This window comes from Pseudorasbora parva, chromosome 17 (assembly GCF_024679245.1).
Source record: "Pseudorasbora parva isolate DD20220531a chromosome 17, ASM2467924v1, whole genome shotgun sequence".
In the NCBI taxonomy this organism is placed as follows: domain Eukaryota; kingdom Metazoa; phylum Chordata; class Actinopteri; order Cypriniformes; family Gobionidae; genus Pseudorasbora; species Pseudorasbora parva.
In genome coordinates this window covers 21,027,493-21,046,263 of record NC_090188.1, presented here as the reverse complement: position 1 = coordinate 21,046,263, position 18,771 = coordinate 21,027,493, and the positions used below count along the sequence as shown (strand labels likewise).

Sequence of the window (18,771 nt, the reverse complement as noted above, 5' to 3'; positions counted from 1 at the left end):
TACTTGGTGGCTGCCTTTGTTTGGACCAAAGTGGTGGCCTGACCTCAGCCCATTCAGTGCGGTGACCAAGTTACGCAGGCCTCTGTATCCTTTTACTTTTCACTATCTCCTTTACTGAGCTGAGTTTAGTTCAATACGCTGTCACAGATATTACCTCTTTAACAGCCACATCCTCTCTTTCTCTCCATTGCTATAGAAATCATGGTTTACACACTTCATTCTTAACTTTCAGCCTTCACCAACAGTTAATCTCTTTGGCAACAATAGAAGTTTGTTACAAACACTGACAATCTTTCACAAGATACCGGTCACAAATGTCGTTAGTGTATTGTTAAGCTGTTTAAAACATCAAGAAAAAAAATGAAGAAAATGAAGGAAATACCAGATTTTTGTTGCTGTTTGTTTAGGGAATGCTGTGTGAAGTTATCGCTTTGGATATTGTGGTCTGCATTACCATTCAAAAGTTTGAAGCCGGTATGATTAACGGTATGAGACGTCTGCTTAGCAAGGCTGCATCAGTAGAAATGTGAAATATTATTACAATTTAAAATAACTGTCTATTTGAATACATTTTAAAATGTAATTCTTGTGATGCAAAGCTGAATTTTCAGCATCATTACTCCAGTCTTCAGTCACATGATCCTTCAGAAATCATTCTGGTTTGGTGCTAAACATTAACAGTTTAGTATTAATATTTTTGTGGTTTCTAGATTCTGTAATAAATATCAAGTTCAAAAGAGCAGCATTTATTTGAAACAGAAGATTAATTTCTTTCAAAACATTTTAAACAATAGTAAGGATAGTTCACACATAAATTCAAATCTGTTTTTGTTTTATAATTGTAATGTCATTCCTAAACACAGACTCAGCTATAAGAGCTAACAGAACAAGATTTAAAGGGTTAGTTCACCCAAAAGGGAAAAGTATGTCATTAATGACTCATCCTAATGTCGTTCCACACCCGTAAGACCTCCGTTCATCTTCGGAATACAGTTTAAGATATTTTATATTTAGTCCGAGAGCGTATCCAAGTGTATGCACACTATACTGTCCATGTCCAGAAATGGAATAAAAACATAATCAGTAGTCGTCCATATGTGACATCAGTTGGTTAATTAGAATCTCTTGAAGTACGAAAATATGTCTTGGTCCAAAAATAACAAAAACTACGACTTTATTCAGCATTGTCTTCTCTTCCGCATTTGTTTTCAAACCTCAAATAAAAGATTCAAACGGTCATGAATCAGCGGATTGATTCATGATTCGGATAGCCGATGTCACGTGATTTCAGCAGTTTGACAGTTTGACACGCGATCCGAATCATGAATCAATCTGCTGATTCATGACCGTTTGAATCTTTATTTGAGGTTTGAAAACAAATGCGGAAGAGAAGACAATGCTGAATAAAGTCGTAGTTTTTGTTATTTTTGGACCAAAATGTATTTTCGATGCTTCAAGCGATTCTAATTAACTAACTGATGTCACATATGGACTACTTTGATGATGTTTTTATTACCTTTCTGGACATGGACAGTATAGTGTGCATACACTTAGATACACTCTCTGACTAAATATAAAATATCTTGAATTGTGTTCCGAATATGAACATGGTTTTCCAGATGTGGAACAACATTAGGGTGAGTCATTAATAACATAAATTACATTTTTTGGTGAACTAACCTTTTAAGTCATATTCACAAAAAAGCTATCCTTGGCACATCCAGAGATCATAAGAGAGCGATAGCAATGTTCGCTTCAATTTGAATCGGTCTTTTGAGTCGGATCTTTTCAATGAATCACCTATTCTCAGTGATTCATTCACAACTTGGACAGATCCGGTTGTTGAGTTCAACTCACTGACTAAATGATCCAGTCACAGCATTTCTCAAGTTAACAGATCATTGGAGGGGAAGATTATCAGTTAATAATGACTTAAATTTCTCTCTGTTTCTCATACAAAGCTATCATATGACTTCAGGAAACTTGGAATACGATGTACTAGTCTGGCGAATTGCTGTAATGTTTTTCTCTCTTTATGGAGCCTATTTTGTGTTAAAGATAAGCTACTTACATTTTTTTTACATATAAAAGTCTATAATAATGACATCATTTCCATATTTAGGTGAACATTTCCTGTAGATGAAACATGGCATCCCTCAATTAATTAACCTCTGAATTTAGGTATACTCTGGATAACTGTCTCACAGATACTGGAAATAAAAAATTAAAAAAACATTTATGGTTGGCTTTCCAGCTGAATTGTCATGACTGAAAGGAGATGAAGAAGGAGGGGGAATCTTCCCTTTTGATCTTTTTAGAGGGGTGCAGGGTGCTCTGTGTGGCTGGCAAACACATTTAGCCTGTAATTGTTCAGATCATTCAGACAATCAGCCTTAGAAATGCATGGGCAAACAAAAGATTACAGCTCCAATTGGAAAAGTCAACAGTTCTTCCATATGTCCCATATACAAACAGTCAAACTGTCGTGTCCCATCTTCTCTTTGAACAATGTTTGCATGTCAATTATAACTTTGTAATTGGCTGTTGGCTTGTGCGCTTTAGGAATACTGCTAATATCGTGTTGCTATTTTTTGATCCCATGCATATTTGCTTCAGTAAAACCATTCTGATCCGTTACTCTTTCCTGTGGATCAGTTTGTAAATTATTCAGCAGATTTACTAAAAAAAAGTTTAGACTTTTAGTATAGACTTAAAATGGCTTAGTCATTGTGAACACTTGTATGGGTGCTAGAAAAAGCACTCGAGGTGGACTTATCTCCATCATTTCAACTAGGGATGCACCGAATATTCGGCAACCGAAATTATTCGGCCGAAAATAGCCAAAAAAAGCACTTTCGGCATTCGGCCGAATAAGTAAAAAGGCCGAATAATTTTGGCCGAACAATGACGTTTTTAATGACGTGATCAAAAAGTAACCCACGTAGAGTGAGAGCTGCGTGCTTTATGCAGCAAACATGTCAGCAGTGTGGAAGCACTGTTTAGTGCTGAAATTTAGTGCTCATGTCATCGATGAGAAGAGGAACCGACTTTCATGTGAGAAAGCAGAGAAGCTACTTTTCATAAAGAAGAACCTGCCACTTTTCCTGAAGAAGTAGGCTAAGTAGGCTTATGTCTAAGACAGTTATTTATTTGTTGTGGGTTCATCCACATTTTTTGCACTATTCAATGCACATTAGTTGTTGTAGACATACAGAGTTACATTCTTTCAGCAGTCAGTTATAGGCCTAACATAGGCTATTCAAGAAGGGGGGCTTCTAAGATGGCCAAATAAAAATATATTTTTTATTTTACTAATGATTTATTTTAAGTTATGTTGTGCTTAGTTTGTATAATATCTGCTGGAATGTTAAAAAAAAATTCAGTGTTAAATAAATATTTTGAAATTGTATTTTTGTTATTTGATTTATTTCTCTGAAAAGCAACACAAAATAGTAAAAAGCAAATTTTTATTATTTAATTATTGTAATGGTAAAAAAAAATTGCCAAATAAATGGAAAAAATGCGAAACACTGCGTTCGGTATTCGGCCTTCGGTCTTCGGCCAAGCATTTCATTATTATTCGGTTTCGGCTTCGGCCAAGAATTTCATTTCGGTGCATCCCTAATTTCAACCCATGTTTCCTCCATTGAGCTCCAATTTGCAGGAAGGGTTTTATGACCAGGGTTAGGGAGAATGTGAAGTAAAGGCAGCTTAGAGGTCTGGGTCATCCCATTCTCTCACCCCTGCCATTCTGCCAGTTCAGCAGGGGGGCTTGTACAAGTCTAAATTGCTCCCTAAGCAAATTAAGAAGGTAGCCCTGTTTGTTTATCAGGGGTTAAGGATGACGGTTGCAGCTCAATAAAATGGATGAAAGCAGTTTTGCGTCCCCTCTCTCTCGGTGGAATTGCTCTTCATTTGCATGGCATCACAAGCTGCACAGAAGGTGCGATTTTTCCCACAACCTGCTGGATCCCCTGGGTTTCTTACAACTTTATGGTCATGGAGACAAATTTCAGGGGAAACTGAGGACTGATAATGCAGAATAACCATGGCAAATCGTCAAGGTCTGTTAATCAATAGCAGACGTCATCAATGTAAAAACACAGGGAGTCAGTTGGTGGCTCTGGTGGTTCTTTTATTTGATCACCAACTCAAACCCTTTTAAGTGCTTTGTTAGTAGTATTTTTGGGTACATCAAACATGTACATGAACTTTTTTCATTTAACATAAAGATTTAGAAATCTATTTGAAAGAGTGTATTTCCAGACACATGCTTACCAATTTATTTTATTATTTATTTAATGTTCAAATTAACAAAGTTAAATAAATGCTTTATAAGTGCAGTTCTTTATTAGTTCATGTTAACTAAAGTTAAATGAATCTTATTGTAATGTGTTATAGCATCACACCCCACAACATGTTGACACTGATTGAAATTTCATGTTAACAAACATTTGCAAATGTGCGTGTACATATTTTAATATGGTTGCTTGCTTGTGTAGTTTTTCCCAATCCCTTTTCAAAAATCGTTAAAATTAAAATCACACCTGGACCACAAATACATATATAAAAAAGTTTCTAAAATCTAAATATGTTTAAATTAAGATGTGCATTATAATCTTCAGTCTGCCCTCTTTGTCCATTTTAGATTTAAAATGTGAATGTTTTGTTTATTTAGAAATGTCAAGAAGCTTTTTTTCCTTAATTGATTACCATTCATTGAATTGGATTACATTGCTGCTGAATGGAACTAAACCAGCATACTAGAAAGTCAAAGAAACGTTCTGTGGATCTGGCCTTTCTAGGAGTTTGACCTCTGCACCCCGGCTGAGCTACTAGCATAACATGAGGCAGAACACATGGCATATTGCGCCATAAAAACAATGCCAGCCTTCGTTAATGCACCTGCATTACACATTTTTCAGTGATGCATGAGATGTGTCAAGCCAAAACTAATTAGAGGTCCGTTTTTGGCTGAATCGTTTAGAATTTTATGATGCAATTAATTTGATTAAAAAGGGATTGGAAAATGTCTGTTTTTTTTCCTCTGATCATAATTTACATAGCATTATAACTGCAGTAAGGCATATCTCAGGCAAAGAGGAGTCATTAATAATCTTCCTCATCACAGACAAGAACGTGATAGTGATCTCACACCACAAATCCCAGTTCTCATTTTCTCACTATAAGCTGCCCTCTGATCTTGGCTTTCGGCTCCTTGGAACCCAGTCTGTAAACACAGAGCACCCCTGCTCGGACAAAACAGATACCCCTCCAATCAGATTAAGCTACAGGGAGTTAAAGGTCTGAGATTAAACAAAAACACCTGAGCGAGGGTGAGGAGACGGGGCCAGGGAGTCGTAGTGTGTCCGGTTCAACCAGAGGAGAGACCAAACAGTGTAGCCCCCCTGGAGAGACAGTCCTACTGAGCTGTTGACCTGAGCTGTGCCATTCCAAACATTCTGGGGGGAGAGACCCAGTATCTCCATCTCACTCTGTACCGGTCTCTAACCAGAAGGGTTATGCAAACAATGGTGGTATTTATTATGATGCAATTGCATAATGACAAGTTGTTTCATACAATGACCGCACTGGCCTAATTTTCTATGGATGAGGCCACTGAAACTTCTAGAATGCTTCTTGAAATGATTTCAAATCGGTGCCTTTTACACACATATTGCATGTTATTTAAATTAATAGTTCACCTAAAAAAAGAAGTCTGTATCCTTTTTGTTTTGTTTTGTCTTTTGTTAATGTGCTATATGATTTTCTTCTGTTGAGCACAAAAAGAAAATATAGAAAAATGTATTAAAGTTTTTTGTGTGAGTCTAGTGGCATTTTTGGACCCATTGACTTCCACTGTATGAACAAAAAGAGTTGAAACATTTTTTGAAATATCTTCTTTTGTGTATCACAGAATAAAGAAATGTTGAGAATGACATAAGGATTTTCAATCTTTCAAACTAGTTTTGAATAGTGCATTCAAGCAAAAACGCAAGAGACGTCAGTATCCTAAGGTAAATTTATTACAGGTTTTTAAATAAATATTTCCATCATTAAAATTATTTTACACATCCTCAAATAAAAATATATTTATATTTGTATAAAAAAAACAGACAAACAAAATGCAACAAAGAACAAAAGCTTTTCCTACAGTCCGTACAATGCATTTATACACCTTGGAATTTACAGTTTAAACCACGGCTGGAAACCTGCGATAATAAAAATGTAGCTGCCACATTTAAATATGCATTTAAAGCTCTGTTTGCTTTAACCGTGTTTATCTCCAGAGAGTTCCAGAATCAAGAACCAGAGAGGTTACTGAGAGATGAGCTGGGTATCTTATCGCTGGGTGGTCGAGAGGTGCCCCGGCTGCCTGTGTAACCGAATACAGCCTTGTGTTGTCAGTGCATTCTCTCAGGCCCTTCAAGTCCCCTTGAGCAGCAATACGAAGAGTTATAAATTACTCTAAAACCATCGAAATCAAATGAAACCAAATCAGAACAAGAGCGGAAAGACGGATGAAGTCCACGCACTACTAAAATGTCCACTTACTTGTCCCGTGCTTCGCTTTTCTATACTCTTACACAGGTCAGTACTAAAAGTCAGGGGTACAAAAATAGATCTCTTTTTTTTCTTGAGATTTTTTTTTTTCCTTATTTTTTTTGTTATTTCTGAAAATTCATAAAAAACTAAAGGTTAGGTATATTGTTGCTCAGTACAAAAAAATGGTTTTGGAGTCCACAAGAGGAGTCTGTTTATTGTTTGAGAAAGTCTCTCGCTCTCTGTCCTCTCCTTTTCTCCGGCTTCACTCTTCAACGCTCTCCTGAGTAGCGGGTGCGTTTAGTCCGTCTGTTGAAAGGGTAGTTGATGAAATCAAAGGGTCTGTGCTCTGCGATTTGGTGTCCCTTGGGCAGCCTCTTCATGAAGTGGACTTCCCGCTGGTGTTGCCTGGTTTTGGAGCCCTTGCGGGGTCTGCCTTTCCGTGTGAAGGCCATGTACCAGCCTTCGTACTTCACATTCTGTAGAGCTGTATAGTTGTTCTCCAGGACTATCTCTGTGAAAATGCAGTCTTTCCCCTGACCGCTTCTCTGAAAGGACAAGACAAAGAAAAATTTGAGCTCCTGATTGATGGGAAATGTGAAGCTTATCGAAAAGTATTTTGAAAAACGTCTGCTATGGTTTACATAGGGCTTCCCCACACACACACACACACAGCATATGCTTAAGTCATTACGGTCCAAGATCAAGAGAGAGAAATGACAGCAAAAACCAATGGCTCTCCCCTTTCAGTAAACACCGGTGCGGATTCATCCTTTGAGAAAAATAGTTCTTCTAATGTTCATTATAAAGGCATAAAACCTTATTATGTTGAGTCCGGAACGTTACAGTAATATTTGACTTTCTCCAGGACATTAGACAAATATATGAACTACACTCTCTTGTCTCTTTATTGGCATCTATGGTTCTATAAAGAACCTTTAACATCAGTTGAAGCATTACATAAATGGTTCTTTATAGTGGAAAAAACTCGATTTGATAATGTTTATGTTCAAGACTGAATCTGGTATGGATGGCTATTTTGCCTCTAATATAGGCATCGCATCATTTTACGTTCACAACAACAGGACATTTAAACATTATCTGGCCGGTAAATGGGATAAGGAGCCAAACCAGGAGTCCAAACCTTTCTCCAGCCTCTTAACAAAATGGCCTGTTAAAAATCTCAAATCCAAGACAGAAAAAAGACTTGCATATCAACCAATAAAAAACAACAACCGAAAAAAACCCTCTCTCATGCAGGCTGTCGTTGGGCGGCCAATATGTCAGATAGCATAAGATCAGGGGTGCCAAGCAGATGGTCCACCTGGCAGGGTGCTGGGAGGTGGGGGCCGAACCTCCATCCCACTTTATTACCATTCACAGCAAGGAGAAGGCACAAATCCACATTGGAACAAGAGTAGCCAGCTAAAAAAAGGAAGAAAGATCCCATTCTTCACACTCGATTTTACCTAACGCAACCAGGAAACGTCTGGTGCCCACTAACAGATGAAAATATAAAACTCTTGTTTGATTTTCTGAACCATCTTCTTGATAATGATGTAATCAGGGATGTCCACAAACAATTGAACGCGAAAAACTACTACATGAATATGAGTGGCGTTTCTGAATTTCTCATTTTTCTAGACTTTCTCTAAGATTTCTTTTCATTCACCAAAATCTTGCAATCTGAATAGAAAAAATTGCTGAAACATATGCTGTGTGTGTATATAATACAATATGTAAACTGACCATAATTGATCAGTCACAAAATTATTATATTATGACTTTTTCCTCATACCTTGCCAATCAGTTTCCCCCTCCTGTTCATACAGATGTAGAAGCCTGTTTCAGCTCCTTTAATTCGAACTCGACTCCCAAATGTGTCCGTCTCCACTATGAGCTTGGCTGTAAAAAGAGATTTTTTTTATTATTAGATGCTTTGACTTTAAAAAGTCTAAATTAAGTCTCAATAGAAAAATTGCATGAGTAAACACACATGCACATAGAGATACACATGCGAGCATAAATATGTGAAATCCAAAGGGGACTACTCTTTAGGATTTATGTAAGCTTAAATTCTAGCAGAATGATAAAAACATGTGCACTTCAATTCTTCTGGAAGGAACCAAAGACTTCCTGGCAGGACTTTCAAGTTTTTACCTTTTATGCAAGATAAACAATATGTGAATTGTAATCACGTCATTCACGTACCAACAGATAAAAAATAAAGAAATTTGAAATACTTCAGTTAAATGCACCGTTTTAAAAAAAGAAAAGAGATTTAAAGATTTTAATATTAATTATGTTTTTATTAATTATGAAAAGTATAATGACAGATACAAGAAAATCGTAGTAGCTTTTGCGCTGGGAGATTGCCTTTCCATGATATATATTCTCCATGCCAAGAATTAGCACTTGCAGCCATTCTCAGATTCAGCCCCCGTACTCTGAGTGATCGTAAAGAGTTACGGTTCAAATGGAGGGGGTCAGATAACCTGCTGGTGAAGAGCCTAACCACAAGCCCAGAGCCGGAGCCAGGCACTGGCCCGAACTAACAGCCCTGCTGTCTCTACAACATGCTCAGGTGACATGGATGTCACCAAAACCATGCAGAGCTACAGCCAGCCTTCCAAAAATACCACAACAGAGCTGGTAATTATTAGGTTTTTATGTGGTGAAACCACATAAGAGAGGACTACAAATAAAAGTGATCTGATTTAAGTGAAGAGAAAAAATAAATATGTAACAGAAATAAATTGTTTTTCTCCATTAATAGTGAGTATCTATTTGAAATGTTTGTGGGTACAATTTTAAGTAAACTTATGATTGTAAAAAAAGATCATATTAAACTAATATAAGATTGTATTATAAAACCATATATACATGTTAATCATAAAATTTGATTCTAAATACTTAAAACAGTTATTTGGGGCATTTAGGCTTTGAGATCTGTCAACAGGACCGAAGGACCGTATAAAGCAAACGCGAGGGTCAGAATTCGGCTAGACATATTTTCATCCTGAGCTGGTCGGGAGAGGAGGGGAACGTTCTTCAGGAAATGTTCAGAAGGTTGAAGTAAGATGAGTTCTAATGGCTCTTCCAGACCTGTGCGTCTCTCTAGAGACTCACCTTCAACAATCTAGAATCCATTTAACATTTTTTGCGCTCCACTGCTTTTTTAACTTCACCAACTGACAAGATGCCCAGCAATTCAAGTGCAGTGAATCATAAAGATCCACAAAATAAAGAAGCATAAATAAAGTTCCAGTTAGAACCAAAAAGGACATTTATAGCCTGGTTTCACAAAGACCTTTTTTAACTGTACTTCTTCAGAAAAAGACAAAAAAATCTGTATTGGGGCACATTGAAAATAAGAACCTACAATGAAATGTGTTTATATAAAGAAGCATACAGTGAACTTAACACACTATACAGCTAAAATGATGAAAAGGACCACTGAAGAAACATGTTCTTCGCCGTATTTTCCACTAATAAGCTAAAAATGTACAAGGAAAGCGTTTTTAAAATCATTCCTCAAAACTCCAAATAATCACAAATGGTTTTATGATTTTGTGTGAGATAAATAATGAGGATGCTCTTACCATGAACGTCACCATCGTCCGCCATGGCGTTGATTTTCTTGTTGGCCAGAACTTGCACGTGCTTGCCACTGGTTCGACTGTAAAGCTGGTAGGTCCGGATTAGTCTACGGCTGACCCGGTCCGTCACCTTACTTTGCTCACTCACATGCTGTGTAAAATTAGGCGGGGACTGAATGGTTACCTGTCAGAAATTAAATACCATATAATCAATACCTGCACAAATTGCTTCAGCATTCGTTCATACGGGCCTATAAATTATACTCCCCTCAATAGAGGCTACTCGTTTAAAATGTAATGTAATCGACTATTCATTTTCAAGACTTTACATCTTAAATTTTGAATAAAACAGCAAGCGCTAAGTGTAATTTGTGGCTTAAAATAAATTAAATATCAAGCCAAATTGCCCTAAACGCTTAAGTTGAGCCCTTTATGTTATTATGTCCCCTCGACATGTTTCATCACTGACTCGAGGCTGGCATACTTCACGCGCTCATGCCCACGCGCATGTGCCAGTATGTTAGTGTTACCTGCCAGGTTACAGCGCCCACTGTGATACCCATCTGATAAGAACATCTTCTCCCGTCGCACTTTTAGTGCCTTTTAATTTAACGGCTATACGAGCACGTCTTTGTAAAACAATTGTAGGTAGTATATAGCCTATAGCCTAAATTAAATATATAATTAGGCGCGTGTGCTGACGCATTCTGTCGCTAGTTATATTACAGTAGCATATCGCAATATAGAATCGATATATGAGAGTAATGATGCTAAAAAAACAAAACAAGCTCAAAGCATATAATAAAATGAAAGTTAAAAAAAAATTACACATACCTGAGCATAGTAGCAAAACGCAAAGAGGTGAAGGAATCTGCAAGAGAGAAAATCTCACATTAGTCTTTGGAAAGCAAAGCTGTTAATGCGTAAAAACAAACAATAAAGATGATATACTTACAGATAACTCAATCGTGATGGAATGAGTCTCATGTTGATGGACGGGAAGGGCCTCGGGAAAACAATTGTGCGTAATTTGCAGAGATTTATTAATCAGGTTTTCCAGTTAAAATGTGTAAAGTCCTGCGCTAGCATCCAAACTGTGACTCGCAACATATGATGAACAGATCAACTGGCAAATTACGAGATCTGCTGCTCAGAAGGAGGAAAAAATGTCCAGGGTATTTTTTTTCTCACACTGAGACCACTGACAAGTAAAAGCACTAATTGGATTTCCTTCATAAGAACGAGAATAACTAATAAGTGCACTTAACGCAAAACTCACAGCATGTAAACGATTTACTTTTCAAGTTTTAGCGAAAGAGACTCTGATGCACCTAATCATACAGACTCAAGAAGTCCCGTGCTGTCCATGAAGGTGAGGAGCGCAGCAGAAATAGATCCTTTGACGTTTGATCCAGTCTGACTCCTGCGTGAATGTCAGTCAGAGGAGGCAGGACAGTGCATCTGATGAGCTTTCTTCAAGAAGCAGTGCTGCTGGACTCTCTTATCCCCTCCTCTTCTACCATTGCCAGTCAGTCTCCAATGTCAACCCCGCTCGCGCTGACACCCCTGGTTAAAATGGTAGGGTTGGTCCTGGAGGAACAAGCCCCCTTTTCAATAGAACAAAAGCAGGGGGGTCTCACCCAAACCCCCACCCGAACCGTTTTTAAATATGCCTTCACCTGAGTCCAAAAGCACTATGAGGAGTTTAGAGGACATACTTATATTTAGGGAGTAATACAATATAAGGTTATTTATAATCAGCATAAGACTTACTGAACATGACATTTAATAATAATAATAATAATAATAATAATAATAATAATAATAATAATAATAATAGGCTAATAATAGTCTTATAATAATAACAATAGCCTAATAAAAATAGGCTAAACTAGCACCCGAATGTTTAACAATCAAGCATCAAGTAGCTAAAATGAGTTAATTCTGATTTCAAAACTGAAACTATTGTGCAATGCAGCAGACTGCAGAACTGGTTTGCTGCTGACTTGTGTATTGCAAAAAGAAAGTGTGAGACACAGCCTATTAAAAGGATTACAGACGATTAGCGATTTTTTTCTCAAAAGAAAAATCCTTAAAACATCAGAAGGATAACGCAGGTGTGATGGGTCCCATGTCTTGTCCTGCACTGACAATGCTCTTTAAACTCACATAAAAGTCTGCAAGAATCTGTCATTTAACGGCATGCCTCAGATAGGCTATGTTATTTCATATAGCCACTAAATCACGACTTAGTTTAAATGTAGGCCTAATTTTAATGTATTTAATGTTAACCATTGTAAAATGTGACTACAGAAAGGGCATTTAGTCAAGCAAAGAAAAACAAGTCGATCAATCTATTTTTAATCTGGACTAATTAAACGTCAAAATAAGTCAACCCCACCCTCCATTATGTTACTTTTTAAAAACATACACCAGACGGTGATGGCCCACCATCACTCAAAATGATGCCCCTTTTTTAAATGGTTAAATGCCTTAGCCTATAGCCCACGCCCGGCAAATGAAATGTTCAAGATAAAAGGATGAATAGCCTAACAACAAGTGGAACTTATTTAATCAGCAATTCATTAGGCTAAATGTCACCAACAAATGGCATGATAATAGAGGGTCACTTTTTTTTTTTTTTTTTTTTTTTGTGCGAAGTCACCACAAACATAGACTAGGCTACTCTACTAAGCGGACTTCGCAAAACTCTCCACTAAGCACTCATTTGAAGAATATGAGCTGTGAAATAGCCCATGCATGCAACAGCACTGTGGACCACAGGAGGGCGCCACTCAAAACCGTTGCAGGTGTAACTAAATATATATTTTATAAATTGGTTAACGTCGAACAGAAAGCTGTTTGTTACGTTTTAGGGTTGCTAGGCTACGTTTTATGTATTTCTATATATTTTTTAAATGAAATATTTATGTAGGCCTATATATGCAATGTTTTAGGTGTTGTTACCGTTTAAAATCGTAATAGTTGGTTGTTCATTGTTACAGTGTAATTATTTAAGTACTGAGTAATATTATTTAACAACATGTACTTACTATATGATTAGGGTTTGATTGAGGGTTAGTTGCGTGTAATTATGCATAATTTACTGTTATTTCTATCGTAATTAGGCTATATAACATGTAACAAGGACACTGTAAAATAAAGTGTTACCATATGAATATTAGGTAACACTTTATTTGACAATCATTGTTACATGTTACATATGCTTAGTAATAACTATACATTATTCATAATTACACGCAACTGACTCCAAACCAAACCAAACCAAACCCTAATCCTAACCCTGTAGTATGTCCATAGTTACTTAATATTACTCATTACTTTAAATGTATAATTACAGTGTAACAAAGACCTTAAATAATGCAGAGATGCCACAAAGGATTCTAATAATATTTATATTAATTATATTACCCTTATACATGCATAGGAAATTCACAGACAAAATGTTGTTCCATAAATATGCATTTTATTGATAAGCTCTATAATGTCACTTTTTATGCCTGAAATTGAAGAATACAGCCTTATCATATGTTTATGTCGTTATACGTTATGCCCATCAACAATTCTCTGTAGTTACGGTTTCATGTGAATTTCTGGAAATGAGATGAGCAATTGATCTGTGGAGCAAGACTTGTATGTCTGCAAGCTTTCTTCTGGTACTGTCTTGGGAGATGACATGTTTTCTTTCTTTCTTGTATACATTAGGCTTGGTCTTTAAGTGGACCGATATTAATGGAGCATTGAAAAGTCAACCATCTCATTCCATGGCTGAGTACTTTAGCATGGCCTGAGGCAGAGCTGGGCTCCTGGTTAACTTCGTGTCTAACTGTCTGTTGCTCATTGCCTAATCAACTGCAGGATGTCTAATCTGAGGATGAGCTGCTGTCAACCTGCTGCACACATTTGCTCAAAAACACCTAAATACACAAGCACAGAACTAAAGGAAAATGGTCCATTTTTGCAAATGGATTTATAATAAATATCTCATAATATCCCTCTTAAGTGAAGCATGCATTGCATTTGAGACTTTTCAAAGCAGCAATCACTATTAAACCAGCACAGGATGATGCTAATTCATTCTAAATTGAATTTTAAATGCCCCTAATGCAAGGCCTCTGCCAGCATTTTGGTCGATATAGCGATCTTCTAGTATTAAATATTCACTGGAAAATGGCACTTTTGATTAGTTTTATATAACCAAACCTTTCTAAAAAAGGATTCGGCTCTTAAAAATGTATCTCTTCTGATGGGTTGGATCTGTAAAGAGAGAGAGAGAGAAAGGGGGAAAGAAAAAAGAGAGAGGCAGATATGTGGAGGGTGGAATAGCACTCCTGGAAAGCACATAGCTCTACTGAAGTGTTGACAACCATGTCTGATGTGGGCAAGGTGCCAGAGTGGAATTACTGGAATAACTGACATTTTTTTAGACTTGATGGCAGTTTTACTTTTTTTCTGTCATTGTTACCTTGTGCATTTACAAAGTATTTTTTAAAGAAATACATCTTGAAAGGATAGTCCACACAAAAATGAAAAATATATAATTGTATGATATATATTGAATGACTTTCCTCCTTCTGTGGAATATAAAATAAGATATTTCTGTGGTTTTTGTCAATACAATGGGAGTCAATGGACGCCAAAACTGTATTATTTTGGATAATTGATGGGGGACTTGAATTTTTGGGAAACTTTTCCTTTAAGTATACCATTTAAAAAAACGTAATTGTAAAATTAAAATCAAATAAAACATATTTATGGATTTGTATTTAAGTGCTTTAGATTTTTTGTCTTTTAAGTACGTTTTTAAAATTAATTTTCGGTGTCATTTTGTTTTTGCACTGTACACAAATGCACAGATCAAGTTATGTTTTCCAAAACTTATTTGCAATATTAAGTGGCTAGAATCGCAAGAGGCTTTACTGGAGAAGACAATATGAGGGGGTCAGAGAGGCAAAGAACAAGTGTCAGAGCTTTAGTTAAGACAGAAGGAAAAAAAAAGTCAAAGAAGGAGGGAAAGAAAAAGCAGAGAAGAGAGGGAGCAGAGCAGGGGGCTGGGCCAGAGGACCCCTGCGGTGGTTGGGATGGCTGTCGATGCTCCTGGGGTTAAGAGGAGGGCAGGCAGGCCCTGTGCCTGGCTGCAGGGAGTAGGCTACCTGCTGGGAGCCTCTGGGGCCTGATGGCTCTTCCAGAGGGCCCAGAGAAGAGCGCAGGAGGGGCAGGGTGGTGGATGAGAGGCTCCCTGTACTGGAACCCAGCGCTTGTCAATCTGCCTTGCTTTCAACCGCGTCATCGATGACGCCGGATGCCTGTCTCGCCTTACCCTTCGCCACGGTAACATGCGACAGCCCCGCTTACAGTTAAGATTCATCACAGAGCAGGCCAAAATACCCAGCAAGACAAAACACACCCCAGGGAAGAACACTCATTTGAGTACCAATACCACTCAGCGGTGATTGAGAGGTGGCAGCATTGTTCTCACTTTTAAAGTGTCCTTTCAGAGGGACTCAGGGTGATGGACAGGCGTCACAGCAACACACACCGGCAGAACAAACCCAGAGTGAGGGACATGTTAATTGGAGGGAGGGAAGGAAATGGATAAGCAAACACACTAATGGTGAGGAACCTCGACAGCAGAGCTACAGATTAGTTCAGTATGCAAAGAATGTAATTGGCCCAACACCAGCTAATGATCTCCAAAGACTAATGTCAAAGTGATCGCATTCGGCACAGACCGTCACATATGTTTGCATTTGTGTCGGTGGGCGCGAACCGCACAAGGTGGGTTAAAGCGCAAATACGCAATTGAACCCCTCCGGCATATATCAATGGCTCATTATCTTATCATACCACCATGGAGGCTCTTTAAAGAATCCTCCTGAAAAGGGAGGAGAAGTATACAATATGTGATATGATTGATGCAAAAACAAATCATGAATAATGTAAAATTAGTGCAAAGCTGCACACAACTCGATAAAAAGGGTCAAACTGGCATGACTAGGTGTGGATTTTGGAATATAACAGAAACATTTAATTTCCTGATATTGCATGTTTTCCTCATAAATCTCGTTTATGAGCCTCTGCCATTTATTAATATGTTCAGAAAAAAGACATTATTGCATCGTACCCCTCAAGTTTTCATATAAGGGTCAATTATACATTTGTAAGACATTATCTTTATATAACTATTCTTTCCTATGCTTAAAAATTGCTATAGGATAGGCTATTTTTCTTCATGCACTATTGATTCAATGTTTGGACACACCTGACTATTTTTTTCTTCGGATTCAAAAGGTGACAACGATTAAGTAAAACCACAAAAAGTGATGTAAAATTAGCAATAAAAAAAGAAAAGAAAAAAGAAAACATTTTTGGTCATGTCAGCAAGAATGATATACAATTACAGTAGAAAATAACTGTTTTCTATTTTAATATTATTTAAAATGTAATTTATTCCTGTTATGGCAAAGCCAAATTTTCAGCAGTCTTCAATGTCACATCCTTCAGAAATCCACTGAATCCAGTATGATAATTTTGACCCATATCATCAAGATTTTTGGGTATTTTTCCCCCATATGTACCAAGTTTGTTTAAAAAAATCCTTCTTGAACATATATCCATATGGAGGAAGGCAATTTGACTGCTATTTGCTTATGAAAATATCTACCTGCAGATACTACAACAGGGTTTTTTTCTCATTGAACATATGTTAATAATATATATTCCATACGAACATGTTGGACAATATGGTATCAGCATCTAGCACTGCCCACTCATACTGATCGTGTGCCAGCTTTTTTGTATTGAGGCACATCAGGTCTGCTTCAATGCATGGACTGAGTACTTACCATTTGAATTTCACAGACTTTTCCATTACTTTGCATGTCACTTTAAATGTTGTGTGTGTGTGTGTGTGACAGAGCTGTACCTTGGGGTGGTGTGGGGTCCTGGGGCTTGCGTCTAGGGTGATTGCAGGTTGGCGGCCGCTCTCAGATCCATCAGCCAGGCTGAGCTGCAGGCAGCATTGGCTCCTGGGTGGTAACTTAAAGAGCCGCGTCACGCCCCGTTTAAGAGCTGGGTTGGTAGAAAGGTGAAGGTCAACAGTCCTCCAAAAACCAGGTTTAGGTTGTCACTGGGCACACCACACACATGCAGACTGGACTCCCAGATCACAACCGTAGAAAAGCTGTTACACATTTAACGCCCTGGAGAGGAATAGATGAACACATACAGAACATTTAGAATTTATGATTTAGACATGATTTACCAAGAATGAAAGGTATTTTTGTATTACACACTCATGCTATAAGTATGTTCAATAAACACTATTGTTCAAAAAGTTATGGTCAGTAAGGTTTTTTTTTCTATATTGATAGCAAAGCTGAATTTTTAGCATCCAGTCTTCAATGTCACATGCTCCTTCAGAAATCATTTTAATGGTGTTCAAGAAACATTTCTCATTACTATCAATGTTGAAAACAGTTATACTGCATATTTTTGTGAAATCCATGATGTGTTTTTCCAGGACTTTTTGATAAACAGAAAGTTCAATATAACTGCATTTATTTTAAAAAGAAGGAATTCTTCCATCTTAGGATTTCTTTTTTATTTCTTCACTTGATAGACTTTTTCATACACTACTAATACACATTTTGGACACCCCTGAATAATAGTTTCTTGTGATTCAAAAGACAAGCAAATCCAAACTAAAAATATTTTTTATATGGTTAAAAAACATGCGCAATAAGTATGTTGGAATCTCCTGTGCATAAAAAAAGTGAATTATTCAGTCATATGAGGTAAAGAAATATCATCGGATTAATACCACCACATAGAAGTTGCTCTGCTCATTCTCTTGAACACATGGGATGAAAAACAATGCTTTATTTGCAAACTGGTTTTGCAATATCCAGATTGTTCATCATTTACAGCTTGGATAGAAACAGTTAATGACATCTAATGCAGTTCTGTCACATCAACCAAACTTGTTCTCAAAATAAGTTTTTGAAAGTTTAAGGTAGTCACATCAGTTACCGAATAAGGTTTTACTGCTTTCATAACCCAGTTGAATCTGCTGCTTTGAATGCAGCCATATAGAATAAAGCTGTGCTTCCCATGTTACCAATTCATTATTTTTCACACACCTTGTGCTGGTGTCTGGCCTCCATTTGTGAGAAAGTTACGTTGGACTCATTCCAGGAATTGCCCTGCTCCAAGCACATTCATGTTCTCCATCTACCATCCATTCCCCCTGCCCTCCTCGTGGACTGCTTTTTACATCTTTGTTCTGCTGTTACAATACATGATTAGCGACACGCACACGCACATACACACACACACACACACACACACACACACACACACACACACACACACACACACACACACACACACACACACACACACACACACACACACACACACACACACACACACACACACACACACACACACACACACACACACACACACACACACGCACACAGTAAAGAGGCTGTAAAAGCACTGGCGGGTCACTGCTGCTCGATAGCTGAGAGAAGTGACTGCATGTCTGAAATGGCTAAATTTACGGCGGCATAACTGCAGGCTTAAGCTAGACATAAAACGACAC

General features: G+C 37.5%; 1 protein-coding gene across 1 annotated transcript; it reads right to left on the bottom strand.

Annotated features, from left to right (window-relative positions):
* Positions 1-6,008: 6,008 nt before the first annotated feature.
* On the bottom strand, positions 6,009-11,708 carry fgf8a (fibroblast growth factor 8a). Its single transcript, XM_067421008.1, has 5 exons — positions 11,098-11,708; positions 10,977-11,013; positions 10,146-10,326; positions 8,342-8,448; positions 6,009-7,091 (listed from the first exon to the last, which is right to left on the bottom strand). The coding sequence occupies exons 1-5, from the start codon at positions 11,127-11,129 to the stop codon at positions 6,816-6,818; spliced, it is 633 nt and encodes a 210-aa protein (XP_067277109.1). The 5' UTR covers positions 11,130-11,708; the 3' UTR covers positions 6,009-6,815.
* Between the last annotated feature and the right edge of the window lie 7,063 nt (positions 11,709-18,771).

What these genes read in the sequence shown, in the direction of transcription:
- fgf8a (XM_067421008.1), bottom strand. Translation starts at nt 11,129, where the DNA reads ATGAGACTCATTCCATCACGATTGAGTTATCT. An exon ending in GGACGATGGTGACGTTCATG is followed by an intron (nt 8,449 to 10,145) that starts GTAAGAGCATCC and finishes CTCTTTTTACAG; the next exon opens with CCAAGCTCATAGTGGAGACG. An exon ending in GGGGGAAACTGATTGGCAAG is followed by an intron (nt 7,092 to 8,341) that starts GTATGAGGAAAA and finishes TTGTCCTTTCAG; the next exon opens with AGAAGCGGTCAGGGGAAAGA.